The sequence below is a fragment of the Xenopus tropicalis genome, chromosome 4 (genome assembly GCF_000004195.4).
Source record: "Xenopus tropicalis strain Nigerian chromosome 4, UCB_Xtro_10.0, whole genome shotgun sequence".
NCBI lineage: Eukaryota > Metazoa > Chordata > Amphibia > Anura > Pipidae > Xenopus > Xenopus tropicalis.
This window is the reverse complement of record NC_030680.2, coordinates 126,408,599-126,431,595: the sequence shown is the minus strand read 5'-3', so window position 1 is coordinate 126,431,595 and position 22,997 is coordinate 126,408,599. Positions and strand designations below refer to the sequence as shown.

General features: G+C 41.1%; 1 protein-coding gene across 7 annotated transcripts in view; it reads right to left on the bottom strand.

The window, feature by feature from the left end:
• Positions 1-17,968: 17,968 nt before the first annotated feature.
• The window catches only part of LOC100496572 (macrophage stimulating 1 receptor), a 48,123-nt gene continuing 43,094 nt past the window's right edge, over positions 17,969-22,997 (bottom strand). For all 7 annotated transcript variants that reach the window (XM_004915555.4, XM_031901125.1, XM_031901123.1 and 4 more), the window contains exons 20-22: positions 19,669-19,834; positions 19,235-19,371; positions 17,969-19,020 (exon numbers count right to left, since the gene is read on the bottom strand). In XM_004915555.4, the coding sequence (XP_004915612.2) occupies positions 18,780-19,020; positions 19,235-19,371; positions 19,669-19,834 (544 nt within the window). In that variant the 3' untranslated portion in view covers positions 17,969-18,779. The remainder of the gene's footprint in view (positions 19,021-19,234; positions 19,372-19,668; positions 19,835-22,997) is intronic.

The window sequence follows — 22,997 nt, the reverse complement described above, 5'->3', positions numbered from 1 at the left end:
GTAATAACAATGAAATAATTCTCCAAATCACTGTGGCTCCATGAATGAGACATGCTGCATCAGCAATACCAATAGCCGGTCACAGTTCTTTACACCGCAGCCACCTTGAAACAAAAGGAAAGTTTTTAATTAGCATGCACACAGACCCACAAGTAAGCCAGAATCGCCCACAGTGAGTGAATACGCTGCCTTCGTCCCCATGATAAATACAAGTAGAATTACTGACTATAATTGCCGTTTCTCTTCTCTGGAGCCTCCATTTACCTCAGGAACTGAACCGGAAGTTTACATGTAGTCTTCATTTTTCAGTTGTAGAATTACAAATCCCAGCACCTTTTGGTGCCCCTCGGCTGTTTTGGGGGACAGGGGTTGCAGTTCAAAACCAAGCAAAGGGTCAAAATTTTGTAGAGCAGATGGATAGTCTTAACAGGGGCCTATATAAAGTCTGCCCTGGATCATAACCATCACCTATATCAGGCCACCCCATGATCTTAACAGTGGCCTATATATCAGGTCTACCCTGAATCCTATTAACAGTGGCCCAGAAATGAGTGCCCCACAAGGAGATAATATGTGATGCTACACTGCTGCCTAATCCCATTATTTATCCCTTCTGAAAAAAGAACAAAGTGAGATCTTTATTAGGAACAAGCAGTTCTTTCAGGTAATCCACCAAGTCGGCTTTAAAAACCAAGGCAGCAGAATAGCTTTATTTGCATCTAATTCGCCAGCTCTTTAGACAGCTCTTTGCTTACTTAGAAATATTAGCACATCTAGCTGTATCTAGCTTGAAAGGCTTCTCAGAAGCATGGGGTTTTCAGGGAAACGTTATTAAACTACAAGACACATGAAAAGCATTGAAACAACTGCACTAAAGGAAACATTTGCACAGACTCTTATACTGTATTTCAGCAGCTTAATTGCAATTTATAGTCGGATGGTGCACACATGCACTCCCAATAGACCCCTGCAATTTATCTCCTGTAACTGACACACACCCATATATATATATATATATATATATATATATATATATATATATATACAGTATATATGCTAAATGTAAGGATAATAATATAGTAGTAGCACTAAAGTAGAAGTAAGAATTTTCCATACATCTTTATATCTATTATAAAAGCAACGTCAATGTGTTTCTGCCATATGTCAGAAGGCGATGAGATTATTCTCTGCTGCCTTATTAGTACTGTTCCTAAGGCACGCTCTGTGGAAAAATCCTCCTATTCATCCAGGTTCTTAATTCCGTGACAAATGAGCCGGCTGATCACAAGCATATTCTTCCTCAGCTGAACAGCCAGTACATTTTGAGATGTAAAGTGCTGGATAATCTAAGGCACTGTTCTTCCTTTTATGTTTGGGTTTATTTGGGGAAATGAAATTGCCTGTTTTACATTGGTTATACATGTATTTTACTGAGTGTCTCCCAACTCTATCACAGTTGACCTGCCTTTCTGAAAGAGTATATAATAATGATGGAACTATTATAAAATTAGAGCAAAAATAGTGTAACTATTGGTCTTCATTTTTTATTCTTTGTGGGTTTTTTAATTATCTAGCGCTTTGTTCAGCAGCTCTTCCAGCTATGTGGTTGCTAGGGTCCAAATTACCCTAACAACCAGGCAGTGGTTTGAATGAAAGTCTGGAAAATAAATAGAAGAGGGCCTAAGTAGAAACATACAGGGCCCGATTCACTAAAGTGCGAAATAACGTGCGCTATTTTTAGCGTGCGCAAAAAATTTTACCGCTTCTTAATTTTGGCGACTTTTCGCACGATTCACTAATAGTACACTCGTGCTATTTTACGCGCGGTATTTCATGCGATATCCTTGTCGCGATAAATAGCGTGCGCGGTATTTTCCGCATGCACGCTATTTATCGCATGCGCTAATTGTCGCGACATTACGCACGCGACAATCGGCAGCATAAAAATGCCAACATTTTGCCCTGGGAGAGCACAGAGTGCTAGAGAGTTGTTGTATAAATGTTTATTTGCAAAAAAACCCCCCAAAAAACTATAAAAATATAAGTAAGAGATAATAAAATGGGGGGGGGGGGCATTTAAGAATATTTAGCCAAATACTTAGGGGTCAGTTTGCTAAAGTGGCTTAAATTAAGTTAGAGATTTTAGACACAGAATAAATGGCAAATATGTTATGGGCACTTTATTAAACGGGGACAAATATAATATTGCAATTATTCTGGCAACAAAACATTGGATTGGCAGTTATCACACTCGCCAGAAAATACGCTACGTACTAATTAACGCAAGTTTTACTATTCAGCAAAATGAGCTAAAGACTAAATTGTTGGCAGAATATTTGCAAACATTTAACCCATATAGCATATTGATGCTGTTACTGATAAATGTAAGAGTGTAGGGGAAACTACATGAAATATAGAATACCATATCAAGGAAGGATAAATAATGACACATTACTCAGTTCAAAAGTAGAAAACTAAAAACTTTTACTTAAAATAAAAAAGGGGGGGGGGAAAACTTAGGGCTTGCTGCCTTTGAGTTCCTGAAAGTCCCTCCTGAGTTCAGCAACTTCCCCCCGGAGCTGGGCCAGCTCAGCCTTCAGGTTGTCCAGGTCCTCCTGCATGGACCGATGTTGTGGGCCTTCCTCGACAGGAGAACCTGGTGGCTGGCATCCGGGGGGCTGGGGGGGGAACCCAAGGGCCGGGGAAAGTGGACTCAAACTGGGGGAGGAGTAAAGGGGGGGGGTGTCCGGGGCCTCCATGGCCTCCTCGGCCTCGGGGGCCTCCTCTGCCTCCTCAGCCTCTGGGGCCTCAGGAGCCTTGCTGGGTCCTGGGGCCTGGCTTTGTCCTGGGGCCTCGGGGGCCTGGGCAGGTCCTGGGGCCTGTTGAGCCTGGTCTGCCTGGGGTTGTGCTGCCTCCGGAGGGAGGAGAGGCACAATGTCGATGTTGAGTTCTGTGAGACAGTATTGCAAGATGTTAGTTAAATCTATTATACATATATATATATATATTCATACACAGAGGGCCACCATCCTAAATAACGGGGCCCCTCACAACAACATTTTTTGGGCCTCCCACGCCCCGAATGGCCCCTCCCCCTGTGAACCCTCACATCAATCCAAAGGACACACAGACATTGTTAGCCAGGGCCCCCTAAAACATTCGTGGCCCTTCCCCCAAATGGGCTGCTCCCTGCTGCTTCCCCCCTGCTTTAAACTCATTTATGCATATGTATTTGAAAATGTGTGTGTGTGTATATATATATATATATATACACAGATATGGGATCCCTTATCCGGAAACCCGTTATCCAGAAAGCCCCAAACTACGGAAAGCCCGTCTCCCATAGACTCCATTTGAATCAAGTAATTCATAATTTAAAAACTGATTTCCTTTTTCTCTGTAGTAATTAAACAGCACCTTCCTTTATTGTGTATTTTATAAAAAACATGCATATATACACATATAGAGAGAGACAGAGAGAGAGAGAAAATACATTTCAAGTTAAAATTACTTGCTAAATCTTTTAAGAAATGTATTTTGTGTAAAACCATATTAAAGTAGAATAATTACCTTCAGCTATCTCCTGAAAGCTCCTGCGCTTCAGGTATGACCAAATCCGCTGGAGCTGGCGGAGGTCCATTATGAGGCGAAGGTCCCTGCGCAACCCAGCTATTAGGTTGCGCAGGATAGCCCTCTTCCTCTCATGGACCCCTATTGGCCCCAGCGGCAGCCTGTCATACCCTGAGCGCAGGAGGAACGCTATAATATAGCGCCTCTCCTCATTTAGCAGCTCTGACACCCCAGGCATGATGCTCTCAGTGTGGTGACAGCAGGCTCAATAACACAAAATGGCCACAAGTCGCACATGTCACGAGATTCCAAAGTCGCCACAAAATGGCCGCAAATCGCGCGTGATTACAAAGTCGTGACAAATCGCCAATTCCTAGTAATGTATTTTGTGCGACTAAATATTTACCGCTATATAGTACTGTATAATATCGCGACTAAATTTTTACCGCTATAGTACTGTATATTAGTAGCGAAATTCCATACATGCCAAGACTTTAGTGAAATTGAGTAAAAAGACACAGACTTGAATAAATAACACTGTAAGTCCATATTTTATTGCCAAAAACTCATTTACTGTACTTTTCTCTAATTTTTCGCCTGCCTGTAGTAGGTGTTAATTTTCGCATAGCCGAATACGATATTTAGCGTGCCTAAGTGTTTGTGAATCATGCGATCGTATTCTTTTCAGCGCGGAAATTAGCGCATGCGGTAAAACTAGCGCAAGAAATACCGCATGCGAAAATGGCGACTTATCGCATGCGGTAATGCTGTGGTGAATCGCGTGCTAATTATCGCGTCTTTTTTACCGCAAAAAAAGCGTGCAATAATTTTTATCGCACTTTAGTGAATCAGGCCCACAGTATGTTAAATAAGTAACAATAAATATCAAATAATAACCTCACAGAACAATAGTGTTTTTGCTTCTGGGGTCAGTGACCCCCATTTGAAATAATTAAAAAAAGCTATAACAAAAAAAATGAAGACCAGCTGAAAAGTTGTTAAGAAAAGGCCATTCTATAACACAGTAACATGTCACCTGGTCCCCTGCGGCGTATTTTTGTACTTGGTACATTTAATTGCTGAAACTGTTGCGATGTGTCCATTGATCCAACATCTTTATAATGAAGGCTTAAAATCCAATAATTATATAAATATACAGTTTTAAAAAGTTTCAAAACAATAAAAGGAGCTCCTGTAGAAAGGCCACTGAACCTTAAACATTTTTCTGTTTCATATCTTTATGCACCTTATGAAGCACAACTAGGTGTAGGCAGTAGTAGAACGTGCATAGGGTGCAATAGTGGTGGGGGGTGGTCCTGGGACCCTAGATATATGCCTCTTCTGGCCTAGCGCTTAGTTGTGATCTGGAAGAAGAAGGAGAAGGTAAAGCAATGGCAGAAAAGAGTTCCCTCTCTATTTATGAAGGAGGGGTGCTGGGTGCCGACTGCAGGTGAGAGGGAGTTGGTGAGTGGGAGAGGTTGAATTGACAATCGAGGGGTGAAGAGCCAGAAGTTGCTGAGCATGAAGGGGGGGAGGAGGGTGGCCAGGGGCTTGCCCTTAGGCTCTGGCCCAGATGTGGCGCCTCCTACTGTCCCTGCTGATATTTTTGAGCAATTACCATATACATATTGAGAAGCCTGGATTAGTAGACAGTTTGTCAGTATTGAATCCTAAGCGGGGTGCCATATCCTTTTCATATTGCTCACTTGATATCACTGTTTGTGTTTTAGATGATGTGGGGAAGGTATGAGAGGTTTAGTTTAACAAGCCAGAGTTCTTCACATTGGTGAAAGAGGGATTCTTATTGCTTTGGACTGGCCGTATTGCTTTATTTGTGTGCATACGATTCCTTCATTGATAATAAACATGTTGACATGGATCACTGGAGGTGAGGTTCCGATCCGAGGAAGAGGCAACTCTCAAGCTGAGTGTCTTGCTGCCTGGCCTTTGTACATCCATTACAGTGATGGGCCAGTACTGACTTGGATCTTTCAGTGCCCAGATAGAACCAAATGACGTTAAAAAAACCACTAATCTAGGGGGTCTCATTTACAAGTGAAAATATTCAAATATCTGACAACCAGGTCCAAACTTTTGGTGCTCCACCCTCACCCCTCATCATGGCCATTAAGAGAAAATAAAACATATATTTGGGGAGGCTGGGGGTGCAGTTTGACAGACGGATTTGGGTGGGGGGCCCCTGACACACCCGTCCAATACTGCCCGAACATTCCCTAATCTGTCTGAATTTCCACCAGTTCGACACTTTTTTGGGTCTGAGACATTGGAACCATTTTGGGGAATGCTATTGTATCAGTAATGTAGCCATAGTTCCACTGTGTCCACTCTTAATCTCACTCTTGCCGACCTCTGTATTGGGCTCCCATAAATACCCAATAGGCCAAATAGCTATAACTCCTGAATTTCACCCTACCAGTCATGTTGCCCCCGTCACTGGTGTGAGCCCCAATAGGGGCAATTTCAGTACAGCTTCTCTAGGGAGATGGTTTTATGCCCTTGGTCTCTCCTAGAGAAGTTGATTTGAAAGTGATGTTCATTTGTGTGTGGGCACGGTCACGCTCCTGCTTAGCGCATTATCATTTAGCAGTCCTCACAGAAACATTACGGCTCTCACACCGCAACCCTGGGGAATTCGCTGCGCTTGTAATTACTGCAATTCCTCCTCGTTTCAGTTTGCAGTCATCAAGTTAACTCTGGTGCTGGAGCAAATAGCCGCTATCCACAGATTGAGAATTTATTCACTTAGTGGGATTGAGTTTTTTTCATTCTGGCCTCTACAGATGCCCATTAGGGTGAAGACACACAGAGCTACTAGTAGCAGCTACTTGTCACGGCTACAAAAACAGACGTTTACTGATCATTTAATGATAATTGTCTCTACGTGTGTTGTAGCAGAGGCAATTCTCAGTACTGTCTATGGCAGGGCATTCTTTGTCATTTAGTAGCCGTGACAAGTAGCTGCTACTAAGTAGCTCCATGTGTCGTTGCCCTAAAAGCTGCAGGTAAATACAGTTTTATCATTCCCCATTTGTTAGTAAAAGTGTCACAAATTGTTCACTATGTGCTCTAAAAATCTGCAGGGTACAGCAGTTCCAATTTCTGCGTTATTCTTGCTGAATCAGCTGACTCCCCCTGTATATCCCATAGTTCTGCCTGTCACATGGGTGATATATGGTTATAAGCCTGGCCAGGCAGAGCAGAGATTGCAAGAAATGTAAGGCCACAAGAGCAGCACATTTATCAACTGTTTCTGGCACAAACAAAACCTAAAATGCTATTGAATAAAAGGGAACGGATGATAATCCAGGGAGTTCAGTTGCCCTTCCTTTTGGATTTGTCTGATGTTAAAAGATAAACATATTTTTGTTTCTGAAGCTGGCCACTTGTTAAGATGTTTAAGCAATACTGGGCTGGTATCGGCACTCGGGACAATGATCAGATCATAATTGCCTCTAGGCAGGCAGTCGGGATGAGGACTGCACCAACAGATAGGGTCCTCATGTAGACGCAAAATCAAAGCTGCCTGATCAATATGTAGACAATTTTTTTCAGATATAGGTTGGGCTGGCCCGTCGGCTGCTGCCATACACAGGGCAATATGACTACGTTGGCAGCTGGGTATGGCCACCTTATCTCTGCTTGCAGATTCGCTCTTTGTTATCTTCTTCCCTTGACCTTTGGGCAACATTTCCCCCTATGCAGGGCAACTCCCAGTGCTCCCCACTCAGTCTCCATATGTAGAAGTCATTTTGATGTGCTAGTTATAGTAGATCAATAGAGAATACATCTGGTTGTATATTTAGTGGTATCATTACAAGAAAACTGCATTTTTAATTGAAACATTATTTCTGCTGGTGGGGACACCTGGGCACCTTACAGTGTAGGGCAAAGGGCTACTGGTACCCAAGGTCAGCTGCCCAGCCATCCTGCCCCCCCCCCCACCGCATACTTCTTCCCCTACCAGCTGCTTACTTTACCCTAGTTCTTACTTATCTAAGTACCAATTAGAAAATCAAAGCTGCGGAGGTGCCCATATAACTTATATTTGTTAAGAAGGCTTATGTCCCTTTTAAATTGTCCCCCAATTATATAGCAAGTATACCTGTATGTGTTGCCTTATTATAAGCACTGACTGAAGAAATGGAATTTATAGTGTTAAATGACAAACAGTATATATAGAGAGAGAGAGAGATACCCCTTGTCTCTTCATTCCATCTCCATTATTCTTCTATTCTGTACTTGCGCATTTTCCCTTATTATCTCCATTTATTTCTTGTCTTTTCTCTCTTTTCTTTTCTGCTTTTCTCCCAAAAAGGCGACTGCACCAGTGTTATACACAGGCTGCCAGCAATATCTGGGCATTTATATATACACATACTCATACATATTAATATGTATATATGGTACTGGAAATGCAAGTGATGCTATACTTATGGCTGGAATGCCCCCGCCCCCCCAGACACTATATACTCACAGAATGCTCTGGTTCGGTGCTGGGGGAGGCGAGGAGATTGTGTCAGGAGCAGGCAGCGGCGCTTGATGATATATTTTATTAAGGATAGTCAGCAGCAGCAACATGAGAATGTACCATTAGTATTAACACAGAAGGCCAGGCTGTGGGAATCCAGCATGGTTAATAAACAATAAACGTATTACATGCTAATGATTTTGTGGTTTTGTTGTCACAACCCACACAGTAAAAACTTTTGTCTTTATTTATATGTTGATAAATAGAAGTGCTTACAGAGGCAAATCCAGCTAATTATACTGATTACACCGCACCACAAGTCAAAGGCCTAATTGCTATGATGCTAAAGCCCAGTAAGATGTTCTGCACATAGCCAGTAGGTGGCAGTAGGACTCAGCTGACATGAGTTCTTTATAGTTAGATATTGGGTAAAGGCATTAATGGTCTCAGTTGCAAAAGTTGGGGCAATTGTAACCTGCAAAAAATAGACCATGTTTTTATCGCACTCATTCAAATTTGCTATGTGCACCCACTCTCTGTATGTCCCATTCTATATGTTATGTGTGATTAATTCTATATGAGTTCCATTATTGTTTATAAGGGGTCACCAGCCTAACCGCTTAAACACCTGCCAAGCAATGTAGTTAGTGGTAAATTTGTAATAGCCTTAAGACAAAGACATAACAACGAGGAAAATGCATTGGGCCCCGAGCAGAAAAAATTCTTCAGAGGGGCCTGGTGTGTATGTACCTGGCCGCCACTTTATCCCCTGCCTGTTTCCTGCTCCATGGCTACTCACAGTGAGTAGGTAAAAGAGTAGCTGGGGAGGGGGATTCCTTAGACCTATAGAAGACACAGACCCTATAAAAGAAGCCCCCTGTCTCCCCCTGTGCAAACTACATAAAACTGGTAAAAACTGCCATTTATTTTGCATTTTTGCACCATGCCCCTGTACTTAGTGCCCTAATCCTCATATGTAGCAACCAATAAGATGTTTGCTTTTAAGCAGATGACCAGAAAATGCTAACTGCTGATGGCTGCTACTAGATACTGCGTTTGGGAAAAGTTACTGTCTTATTACATACCCAAAGAATATGTGTCATCCCTGAATACAGTTCTACCTGTATTTGCCATTAGGGGTGGACTGGGGGCAGCATATTTCCCCTTATTATTATTGTTTGCATGTCATTCAGCTGTCCAAGTTAGGGTGAACTGGCAGGCAGAGCCGCATACCAACTGCCTGGCTATTGCAGTCATTAAAGGAATACTGTCATGGGAAAATGTTTTTTTCACAACCCATCAGTTAGTAGTAATTCTGCATTGAAATCTGTTTTTCAAAGACACAAACAGATTTTTTATATTTCATTTTGAAAATTTACATGGGGCTAGCCATATTCTTCATTTCCCAGGGTGCCACAGCCATGTGACCTGTGCTCTGATAAACTTCAGTCACGATTTACTGCTGCGCTGCAAGTTGGAGTGATATCCCCTCCTCCCAGCAGCAGATCAGCAGAACAGAATCAGCAAGATAGCAGCTCCCAGTAGGTATCAGAATAGCACTCAATAGTAAGAAATCCAAGTCTGGCTTGGGACTCCTCCAGTTACATGGGAGTAGGAGAAACAATAGGTTAGCCGAAAGCAGTTCTAATGTGTAGCGCTGGCTCCTTCTGAAAGCTCAGACTCAGGCACAATGCACTGAGATGGTGCCTATGCTCCTATATTACAGATAAAAAATACATTTGCTGGTTCAAGTATAACATTTTAAATGGCAGAGTGAATTATTTGCTATGCAAACAGTGTAATTTAGAAATAAAAAGTACCCCATGACAATATCCCTTTAAATACAGGACTGCCTTGTACCAAACAGTGCTGGGCTTAATCCAGTATGAAGTGCAAAGAACAACAATTATATTTATTGTCATTATTTATATATCACTGACACATTTTGGACCCTATGCCATCTGTGCCTGTGTGCCAGTGATTTCCATGGCATCTGCCCAGTGTGACATTAGCCTTAAATAAATAGAATTAATGACACATAACATAGAATGTGACATATAGAGAGCAGGTGATTTTTCCCCCCTCTGTGGCAATTTAGATGGGGTTTTTGTGCCTCTGGATCAACTAGCAATTAGCCAGGTTATATATAGGCATTATAGTTGATAGATGTGTGTCTTTTTTCAAACTTACTTACTATGTTAATATTAAGCCTGGTAGTATCTATATCTCTAATTCATATATGTCAAACACAAGGCCCGGGGACCAAATCCGGCCCCCCTGGCTCTTTTATGTGGCCCTTGGTGAGTGTGTCTGACCATCCAGCCTGATCAATTTCCATTTTCCTCACATAGTAACTAAGACTAAGGGGTATATTTATCATGCTGTGTAAAAAGTGGAGCGAAGCATTACCAGTAATGTTGCCCAAGGCATCCAATCAGTAATCAGATTTCAACAGTAGCAAAGCATCTATTGGCTGCTATGAGCAACATCACCGGTAATGTCTTACTCCACTTTTTTACACATTGTGATAAATATACCCCTTAGTATCTTACTAAGTATATTAATAAAAAATTTGGCCCGCGACTTATCCTGTGTTTTAGATTTCGGCCCCCTTATGTGATTGAGTTTGACACCCCTGCTCTAATTCATCTCAACTGAATCTACTGCCATCTAGTGGCTATGTGCAGAACATCTGACATTAGCGGCAGCCTGGCATGTAGAAGTAGGCCTCTGACTGGTGTTGCTGTGTGTAGTCAGTGTAATCAGCCGGATTTGCTTCTGTAAGCACTTATATTTCTGCAAATATTAATAAAGACAAAGGTTCTTACTGTGTGGGTTGTCTCAATCCAGTGTTAAACAAAACCACAAAACCAATCACCTGCCAAAGGCCCGTTGTGCATGCATGTATTGTTTATTAACCCTGCAGCCATCCCACAACTTGGCCCTGCACAGTGTGCTAATATCAATGGCATCTCTACATGCGGCCGCTGCTGCCAGCTGTCATTAATAAATCATCTACTGCTCCCCAGCACCAAACCAGAGCATTCTGTGAGCTATAATTCATACTATCTGGGGGGCATTCCAGCCCATAAAGGCCGCTTGGCTTGCATTTCCATTTTCCAGTAACATATATACAGTATATCTTAATATGTATGAGTGTATCTATATATATATATATATATATATATATATATATATAAATACCCAGGTTTGCTGGCAGCCTCTGTATAACACGGGCACTGTTGCCTTTATAAGAGAGAGAATCAGAAAGGAGAAGAAAGAAAAGACAAGAAATATGTGGAGAGATAATGAGGGAAGATGTGTGAGTAGCGAATAAACGAAGAATGGAGATGGAATGAAGAGACTATATATATATATTAGATACTGTATATATTAGGCTCTATCAGCAATTCAGTGAAACACAGTATTTGTCATTTAACCCTATAAATTAAATGTCTTCAGTCAAGGCAACACATATTCTTGCTATATGATTGGTGAACAGATTAAAGGGGCCATAAACCTTTCCAAAAAATGTAAATTAATAATCTATGACTTTAAGTTAATAATCTGTTACTGAGAGCAGAGTTTAATCTTATCAAATGTCATTCAAGTGCAGACTAGTTTTATTATACATTATGGCTAGGGTTAGGGTTGACACCTGTCTGGTATGGAACAAGATAGCCCAGTTTTTTTATGCGGGCTGTCTGGTTCAAATCTGCCTGCCTGGATTTCAAAAGTCTGAAACCAAAACAGGACTCTGTGCTGATTAATGCAGCAGCCAGCCAATCACAGGCTAACATTTTATAGCCCCATCCCTTGACAGCAAAAGCCTACCCCTGAACTCCATCATCCCACTCCGACCTCTACTCCACTGTGTCCTTCCTTTTGCCCCGGCTTTCAGCCACACAAAGGTGGAAAACCTAATGCACTGCTGGTTTTGTCTATCATCAGAACCACCAGTGCAGAGAGTAGAATGAGGCAAATATAAGATTTCAATAGAAAGTACGTTACACATGTTAAGATGACTGTTTATTGAAATGTTGCCTAGTTGCCTAGAATATCAAAATAAGTGGGTAGAGTTCCCCTTTAAAACATACATTACTAAGCATTTGAAAACATTTATGCAGTATTAAATGTAGAACATAGTCATGTGTGATTATTATGCACATCCAGTGGTGCAAGTACAGGGGGCAGGAGATGTGGGGCCCACAGGTGCCAGAGATACAGCAGCATAAAGATGGGGCATGGAAGGTACGAGGTGTGCCCTGACATGCATGGGGTTGGGGGGAGTCCAAGACTAAGGGGGTTTGGGTGCAAATCATGCACCTAGGCCTGTACAGGTCCATAGTTACTCTACTCTACATAATGTCTTGCTGCTGGGTCTGGGCAGGCAAAAGAAAAAGCAAGCTGACAACAAAAACCCTTTGCCAGGGCAAAAATGTTGGGGTTCCTCATCTATGGGCACAATTCTAGTATGAAAGATATGGCACCACTTCCCTGGTCCTGTGGGTCTGTAGTACCACAAAGCACCCCCACTTCTTCTCAGCATCATAATATCCCCTCCTACACAAACACAACCATTACTAACTGAATTACTATATGCATTTGTCTTTCCCTTTATTAACTAATCCTTTGTTTTGTATCCCCCCCAGAAATAATACCGAATCAGCCGCCTTCCCCTTCAAGGCCCCTTTTATCAGTGCCAGTTGCCAGGCAGTGGTTGGGAGGGTGCCCACCTGACGGCTCTTGATATCTATCATTACCCAGTGTGGCTTTAGAGTTCTAAGCCTAATTGCTTAGTTGCCACCTCCACTCAGGGGAGGAAAACAGTGACATGTTTCCTTTCAGCGCTGAAATCTCTCTCTTCTACACTATTTGTTCCTGGCAAAAAGACGGCAGGATGTCATCCGAGGCGCTCAGGCTCCGAAACAGATGGGTGGCTAATTGTACGATCTGTACGCCGCGCGTTCTCTACTGCTTGTCTTGTTAAGTTACCAGCCCGGCTGCATAATGTATTAATATTATCCTGCCTCAAATTCCCAGACCTGTACAGTTTGCTCTCATGTAATTTCTACACAAGGCCTATTGGGAAATGCTTTAGGCACTGCTAATGATCCTCATCCTCATACTCAGACTGCCTGGAAATAATTGCTGTCATTTAGCATGGATTTATGTTCAGTTAAGGTTTTTAAATAAAATAAATGTTATTGTTATTTATAGTCCTTTATAATTCTGAGTCATGGAACATGCATGGCACTTACATAATTACATAGGGTTGAAAAAAATACCAGACTCTGTCAAGTTCAACCATTCCAAATAATCCCAGCACACATAAACCTATACCGACCGATATCTATACACTCACATACATAAACCCTATATACCAACATCAGTACTAACTGTAGATTTTAGTATTACAATAGCCTTGGATACTATGCTTGTTCAAGAACTCATCCAGGCCCCTCTTATAGGTATTAACAGAATCTGCCATTACCACATCACTAGGAAGGGCATTCCCCAACCTCACTGCCCTCACCGTGAGGAACCCCCTACGCTGCTTCAAATGAATCTAAAGGGGGGGCCTCTGGGGTGCTGAATGTTTATAATCTGGCAGCTGGGGGGCACAACTTGGTACCCACCTTATTCTGCTAGAGTCCAAGAAGGGATAGGTGGCCTCTGAGATAAGCCAGCAGACAACCCTGGAGTAGGTAGTGGCACTTTCACCATTCTTATCACATTAATCCAATTTGCTTGGTCAGTTGCTGGTATGAAACTCATCAGACTGTTGTTGGCCAATGTGAAGAATTTTGAGTGTGCTCTTTTGGAGCAACATTTTAGGACTAGATTCGACCAGGTACCATCCTGCAAGTATTAGATTGGGGATCCTTACATCCAGTGGAGGACCTGACCTCAAGGGTTCCTGCAACTACTGACAACCTTACAGTTGCCCTGCCTACCTCTGACCCAAACCTGCCCAACACACAAACACACAACGGGGATGCCGAGTCAACTAGGGCTGGGACCACTGCTGGTAACCCGGCGGGCCAGCGCGTTCCAGCATCTTGCATCCAGTACCTGCCCTATTATTACTGCTGTAGGGTTTACAAATGGCTGATGTCAGACGGAAAGATAATGTCTGGCATCAGCAAAGGCCCCTTTAGAGCATCCACAGGCACCAAAGATCTGTGTATTCCAATAACAAAACCAGACTTCCAACTGTTATGTGAATATATCTTACACGCAAGAAGCCAAGGCCGACTTCCAAGCTGCTTGCAAATGGATTTTATGACACAGCAGAGCATTCCATTGATACTAGTAGTCAAAGAAGCTCTGTATATCCATAGAAAAGAATAAGGATAGGAGCCAAAGGTAACTGGCGAATTACAATATCCTTTTACTACACAGCACGGTATCTCTCATCCCTTCAAAGCATAAATATTATACTTTTGATATGAATTTCTCTGCATTCCTCTGTAAAGGCCTGACTGTGAGTGATTTATCCTGACCCCCTATTTCATCAAGTTGAGGGAATGGGATGGATATCACAACAAGGTTAATAAATAGAGGATAATATACCCCCTGCTGTAATTTCTAAGGCTTTGTGAAGTCACTGAGGAGCTTTGTACCCATTAAAAAGCACAAGGTAACAGGCAAAGCTTTTTATAAACTACAACAGTACTATAAATAATGGACCATACAAAGGAGCACAGAATATGTTTGTTGGCATGTACCATCCTGAGTCTGCTGCATGTTTAGCATGGGGATTCATGGCATTCTGTTGCCAAGTCTTCATTTCTAGATAATGTTGCAGAATAAAACACATATAATTATATTTTAAAACTATTTAAGCTTCCCTTTTAACTGTGGCATCCTTGCAGCAGGATCTAAGTGGCAGTCAATGTTGGTAAAGGTTATGCACCTGGGATGTAAAAATTGCAGCCACTTATACCCTTAATGGGACTGCACTAGGCAAATCCCTAATGGAGAAGGACCTTGGAGTCCTTGTAGATAATAAACTTGGCTGTAGCAAGCAATGCCAGGCAGCAGCTGCAAGGGCAAACAAGGTTTTGAGCTGTATTAAAAGGGGTATAGATTCACGGGAGGAGGGGGTTATTCTTCCCCTTTACAGAGCGCTGGTAAGGCCCCATCTAGAATATGCTGTTCAGTTTTGGTCTCCAGTGCTCAAACGGGACATTACTGAGTTAGAGAGGGTCCAGAGAAGGGCAACTAAGCTGGTAAAGGGTATGGAAAGTCTCAGTTATGAAGAAAGACTGGCCAAGTTGGGTCTGTTTACACTGGAGAAGAGGCGCTTAAGAGGTGATTTAACTATGTATAAATATATAAGGGGATCATATAATAACCTCTCTAATGTTTTATTTACCAGTAGGTCCTTCCAACGGACACAAGGGCATCCAATTACAAGAAAGAAGGTTCCATCTGAATATTCAGAAAGGGTTTGTTACAGTGAGAGCTGTGAAGTTGTGGAATCCCCTCCCCGAATCAGTCGTGCTGGCTGATACATTAGATAGCTTTAAGAAGTGGTTAGATGGCTTTTTAGCAAGGGAGTAAAATTAGGTTATTGAAAAGAGCTCTTAATACAAGTTAGGCCGACTGCCATCCTGGGGTCAGGGAGGAATTTGAGACTGGAGAGGTTTGAGAAGGGGCTTTTTGCTTTTCACTTGGTAAACTAGCAGTTAGGCAGGTTTCATTTAGATAAAAAGTTTAAACTCCCTAAGTGTGTCTTCAACCTAAATTACTATATACAGTGGTGTGAAAAACTATTTGCCCCCTTCCTGATTTCTTATTCTTTTGCATGTTTGTCACACAAAATGTTTCTGATCATCAAACACATTTAACTATTAGTCAAAGATAACACAAGTAAACACAAAATGCAGTTTTTAAATGAGGGTTTTTATTATTTAGGGAGAAAAAAAATCCAAACCTACATGGCCCTGTGTGAAAAAGTAATTGCCCCCTGAACCTAATAACTGGTTGGGCCACCCTTAGCAGCAATAACTGCAATCAAGCGTTTGCGATAACTTGCAACGAGTCCTTTACAGCGCTCTGGAGGAATTTTGGCCCACTCATCTTTGCAGAATTGTTGTAATTCAGCTTTATTCGAGGGTTTTCTAGCATGAACCGCCTTTTTAAGGTCATGCCACAACATCTCAATAGGATTCAGGTCAGGACTTTGACTAGGCCACTCCAAAGTCTTCATTTTGTTTTTCTTCAGCCATTCAGAGGTGGATTTGCTGGTTTGTTTTGGGTCATTGTCCTGCTGCAGCACCCAAGATCGCTTCAGCTTGAGTTGACGAACAGATGGCCGGACATTCTCCTTCAGGATTTTTTGGTAGACAGTAGAACTCATGGTTCCATCTATCACAGCAAGCCTTCCAGGTCCTGAAGCAGCAAAACAACCCCAGACCATCACACTACCACCACCATATTTTACTGTTGGTATGATGTTCTTTTTCTGAAATGCTGTGTTACTTTTACGCCAGATGTAACGGGACACACACCTTCCAAAAAGTTCAACTTTTGTCTCGTCGGTCCACAAGGTATTTTCCCAAAAGTCTTGGCAATCATTGAGATGTTTTTTAGCACAATTGAGACGAGCCATAATGTTCTTTTTGCTTAAAAGTGGTTTGCGCCTTGGAAATCTGCCATGCAGGCCGTTTTTGCCCAGTCTCTTTCTTATGGTGGAGTCGTGAACACTGACCTTAATTGAGGCAAGTGAGGCCTGCAGTTCTTTAGATGTTGTCCTGGGGTCTTTTGTGGCCCCTCGGATGAGTTGTCTCTGCGCTCTTGGGGTAATTTTGGTCGGCCGGCCACTCCTGGGAAGGTTTACCACTGTTCCATGTTTTTGCCATTTGTGGATAATGGCTCTCACTGTGGTTCGCTGGAGTCCCAAAGCTTTAGAAATGGCTTTATAACCTTTACCAGACTGATAGATCTCAATTACTTTTGTTCTCATTTGTTCCTGAATTTCTTTGGATCTTGGCATGATGTCTAGCTTTTGAGGTGCTTTTGGTCTACTTCTCTGTGTCAGGTAGCTCCTATTTAAGTGATTTCTTGATTGAAACAGGTGTGGCAGTAATCAGGCCTGGGGGTGACTACAGAAATTGATATTGAAATTGAAAATTGAAATTGATAAACCACAGTTAAGTTATTTTTTAACAAGGGGGCAATCACTTTTTCACATAGGGCCATGTAGATTTGGAGTTTTTTTTCTCCCTTAATAACGTGAACCTTCATTTAAAAACTGCATTTTGTGTTCAATTATGTTATCTTTGACTAATAGTTAACGGTTTTTGATGAGCAGAAACATTTAAGTGTGACAAACATGCAAAAGAATAAGAAATCAGAAAGGGGGCAAATAGTTTTTCACACCACTGTATATTTATACACATACACACATAAATACAAGGTTTCCAGTGTAACAGGTGTTGCAAACTTTGCCATTGGTCTAGTCAAATATAGCAACCAATCAGCAGGTAACACCTGGTCACCTGTTTGACAGCAAACACCTGATTGGTTGCTAGGGGGTATATTCCATGACGCAGTTGGATGTAGAAGTGCGTTGCTATGGTGTACTTTGCCCTTTCCCACGTGGGGATGCTGCTGGACATGCTCCAGAGGATGAGAGTGTAGCCGCCAGACTACACAGGCTAGGTTTGTGTTTAGCAGCTTGCATTAGCAAAGCAGCATTCCTGCGGTAACGTGCGTGCATATGAGGGCTGGGGTAGCTCCAAATGTCAGCCTAAGAAGAGTTTGCCAAAGAGCTTGCACACAGCTGGGTTTCTTCTGAGCCAATAATGGAAAAACCGCCACAGGCCTGTGTCTAGCGAGAGACGATTAGCCGGAAGGATTGGAGTTTTCTGCAACTTATCATACTCACGCGAACAGAGATTTATGATAAAAACATTCTGTTTATTTTACACATCTTCCATTCCCCAAATAATCTGTACAGGAAATGATTCAATCTGTCAGGGTCACAAAAATATATCTCCATAAAAAAACAAAATCCCCTCGTAAACCGCATCCTAAACACATGTACATACCAACATGCGGTCACATGCATATATACACACTAGCTGACACCAACGCAGACACACGCAAACATATATACACTAACACATAGATAATGACAAAATTATTCACAAAATATACAGTCATATACAATTCAAGTATTATCAAAGAGCCAGGCCCCATCCAGTGTGTTCTAGAGCGTACACGGCGGAGGGGGTCTTTGCCTTTGATATGAGCCACTCGCGTAACATTTCAGTGTCTGCATAAGGTTATTTTGGAATGAATGTCTTTGAAGCTTGGTTGCACTGCACTGTACGTGAGCCATTGTTGCCTGGGAAGTGCTCCAGACCGAGCATGGATGCCAAAGAGAAGCATGGGAATCATAATTTCACTTTAAGTCATCACGTACCCTGTTTAAATTCCGCTGTAGACCAGCATAATGATACAATATTGATGTAAGATTGTAAATGTCTGAAGATAAAAAGACTAGAGAATCCAGAAATATACATATTCAATATCTTCAGTGGATCCGTGCAAATTAAAGCTATAAAGTTCACTTATGGTTGGCAAATAGATCCAGTATGACTGGACTTGGCCATAATAAGCATTGTTATTTGCTCAACTCTGAGATTTGTCTGAATAATCAGTGGTCCCCCTCCTTCTGCAATATAGATTTAGTGATCACTAAGGGTTATGCTATAGGGTTCTCCTCTTCCTCTGTTGATGAATTTTCCTCTTCCAACTCATCTTCCGAGGGTGGGTGAGTGGGTGGAAAAGGCTGGTCGCGATCTAAGTTGACGTAGGTAACATTAAGATTGATATAGTGATCCCCACAAAGGGAATTGGAGATCACTTCCATGTCCCCGACCAGCTGGGTAAATGTTGGTCGCTCCTCCGGCTGTGGGTTCCAGCAGCTCAGCATAAGAGAATACCTGGTGGGAAGAAGGCACAGTTGTTACTGGGTATAACAGGCTTTCTATTCTACAACATATGAGCATATCAGCATGCACTTTGAGCAAAATATTGCCTCATATTTTATCCTTTGTTACATGTTTCAACATGGTGGATGGTCATTATGTTTAATTCTGGGGAATGTGACATAATATGGTCACTGAGACAGAAAAGACTGGTAGCATTAATACTCACAGTGGGTCAGGACAGTATTCTGGTTGTGCCAGACGCCTTCCTCGGAACAAGTATCGAGTAATATCGTAGGGATCTACATCAGGATACGGCGGTGCTCCTCGTGTCATCAGCTCCCACAGCAGCACTCCAAATGACCACTGTAGAGTAATGAACATATTAAGGATATAAACGGATATGTTATTAAAAAAAAAAAGGCACAAGTGTACCCAGGTTCAGTAACTCATAGCAACCAATAAGATGTTGTCTTTTAAACAGGTGACCCGCAAATGCTACTTGCTGATTGTTGCTATGGGCTACTGCTCTTGGCCAAACTTTGTACTGCCTTTTATTACATAACTTCCTAAGAGTCCTGCCTGCAGTATGGCTCTTACTAAACATATCCTGACTAGTTTAAACATATGTTCTGGGTTCTCATTGTATTTAAAGCCTCTTACCACATCACTCTTAGTGGTAAATTTTTGGGTCTGTAGACTCTCCAGAGCCATCCACTTAACAGGCAATCTGGCGTTCTTGTGGCGTCTGACACTGTAATATTCCTTGTCAAACACATCTCTTGCCAGGCCAAAGTCAGCCACCTTCACATGGAATGTCTCATCCAGCCTGAAACAAACAAAACAAGCCATTAGCCACACAGCTATGGCTATACCAAACTGCAGCTATTATTATTATGACAGGCATTTAAAAATCATCCAAAGAGCCAATTTTGATTAAATAATTCAATTTTTTTAAAGTTATTTCTTTTTTCTCTGTAATAAATAAAACAGTGCCTTGTACTTGATCCCAACTAAGATATAATGAATTATTTTTGAACGCAAAACAATCCTATTGGTTTTATATAATGTTTAAATTATTTTTTAGTAAAAAGTGTGGAGATCAAAATTATAGAAGGGCCCCTTATCTGGAGAACCCCATGTCCAAAGCATTCTGGATAACAGGTCCCATACCTGTGAAACTGGTGGATACCACATGCTGCAAGTCATTTTTGGAGCACAGTACTACGTACCCTAGGCAGAACCAGTCTGAGGCCTCAACATTGATCTGAATGTTATCCTTTAGGGGTGGCTGGAAGTTTTAAGTGAAATACAACTGGAGAACTGCAGGATGAAAGTATTTTGTACACACTAAATATACAGAAGCAAACTTCTAAAAATGATATATTGTGTTGTTAATATGGGCAGGGCATTATGGGATTTGTTAAATGGTACTGTGATCTTCCAGGAGAACTTATACAGAGGCTTGGTGACTAAAGCGCTGCTATATATTATTATATACTGTATATATATTTATTTTTTTTACTTTTTTTTCTTTAAAAAAACCTTGTGGTTATTCTGTCGAAAGGCTTTTCAGCGGCAGTCAGTTCTGGATACACGGTATTATTGTAAGAGATAATGAAAGGCTCTGCAAACACAAAGCTTTCATTAATACATGACAAGCCTGCGCAAGTTCTGCTCTTAAATCAGTAAGCACCATGGGCATGAATATTAGCTAAAAGCTTGTAAATAAAATTGCTTGTCAGTTAACTGCTTCCCCATCAATAGCCTCAAACAACCCTCTTACCCAGTTAGTTCCCATCCCAGCTCTTTTGAGCAGGGTCCTCTTTATTTCTTGTATTGTTTATTGCTTGTTTTGTGTGATTTCTTCTATGTTAAATGTATGCATCAATTTACTGTACAGGTATGGGATCAGTTATCCGGAAACCCGTTATCCAGTTCTGAATTACAGGAAGACCATCTCCCATAGCCTCCATTACAAGAAAATCATTCTAATTTATAAATGATTTCCTTTTTCTCTGTAATAATAAAACAGTACCTGTACTTGATCCCAACTAAGATATAATTACCCCTTATTGGGGGCAGAACAGCCCTATTGGGTTTATTTAATGGTTAAATGATTCCCTTTTCTCTGTAATAATAAAACAGTACCTGTACTTGATCCCAACTAAGATATAATTACCCCTTATTGGGGGCAGAACAGCCCTATTGGGTTTATTTAATGGTTAAATGATTCCCTTTTCTCTGTAATAATAAAACAGTACCTGTACTTGATCCCAACTAAGATATAATTACCCCTTATTGGGGCAGAACAGCCCTATTGGGTTTATTTAATGGTTAAATGATTCCCTTTTCTCTGTAATAATAAAACAGTACCTGTACTTGATCCCAACTAAGATATAATTACCCCTTATTGGGGGCAGAACAGCCCTATTGGGTTTATTTAATGGTTAAATGATTCCCTTTTCTCTGTAATAATAAAACAGTACCTGTACTTGATCCCAACTAAGATATAATTACCCCTTATTGGGGGCAGAACAGCCCTATTGGGTTTATTTAATGGTTAAATGATTCCCTTTTCTCTGTAATAATAAAACAGTACCTGTACTTGATCCCAACTAAGATATAATTACCCCTTATTGGGGCAGAACAGCCCTATTGGGTTTATTTAATGGTTAAATGATTCCCTTTTCTCTGTAATAATAAAACAGTACCTGTACTTGATTCCAACTTAGATATAATTAATCCTTATTGGGGGCAGCACAAACCTGTTGGGTTCATTTAATGTTTAAATGTTTTTTAGTAGAGAGTTCCAAGTTACAGAGATCCAAATAAAGGAAAAAAAACCCTTGTCCGGAAAACCCCAGGTCCCCAGCATTCCTGTACAATGCTGCAGAATATGTTGACTTTTTATAAATATGTGTTGTTAATAATAATAATAATGTCAACAGGATCTTATTTTTTGTTCCACAAGTGGGGGAGTTTCATCATCTTTCTTTTTCAACAGTTTTTACTGGAGTTTACATTAAACCAATGTGCAATTTTATAGACATAATAGAACAGCAGTTATAAACTAGGAAGAGTTCATATGAAAAAAAAGTCACGAGTAAGTAGTTTGAACAAACCATTACTACTATAGGTATGGGATCTGTTATCCAGAAAGCTCCAAATTACAGGAAGGCTACCCCCCCATAGGTTCCATTTTAATCAAATAGTTTAATTTTTTAATTCAATTGATTTTCTTTTTCTCTGTAATAATAAAACAGTACCTTGTACTTGATTCCAGCTAAGATATAATTTATACTTATTTGGGCAAACACAATCCAACTGGGTTTATTTAATGATTAAATTTATTTTTCAATAGACGTGAACCAAATTAAGGAGGACCTCTTATAAGGAAAACTCTTCTGGATAACAGGTCCCATACCTGTATTCAACTTCTAAAACTAAGAACCTTCTCTGCTCTCAAGTATAGTTGTCAATGAATTAAAACAGAATAAAAAAGCACCACCGTGACCTATGGTTTAGGTCTGATAAATAACATAAATTAGATAGAATGCAACAACATGAAAAATGAATGAATTTACAATTACAAATTACATTTTCATTGAAAAAAGTTTTCACTTTCTTTACTATCAATCAACTGTGCTGAAGTTTTTTATCTAAGAAAATTGCATGCAACTACGTGGTCCCTGTCTGCAAGTTAGCAGCTCATATCAGCCAATGTATTGGTAACTTAAAATAGGGCTACAGCAAATTAAGGATTCTTGTATTCCACTGAACCCCAGCAATTTTGCAGCTTTCTGATATAGTTAATACTTAGCCAAACTGAACCCAAACCCAAAGTCAGGCCTGAACTGGCAATCTATAAGCTCTGGCAAATGCCAGAGGGGCTGCTGTAAGATGCCATAGACAGTGACTATTTATAGGGCTGCTGGGGGGCTGTTTGGGCCTCTGTGTACTTGGGATGCCAGGGCATGTTTTGACTCCCA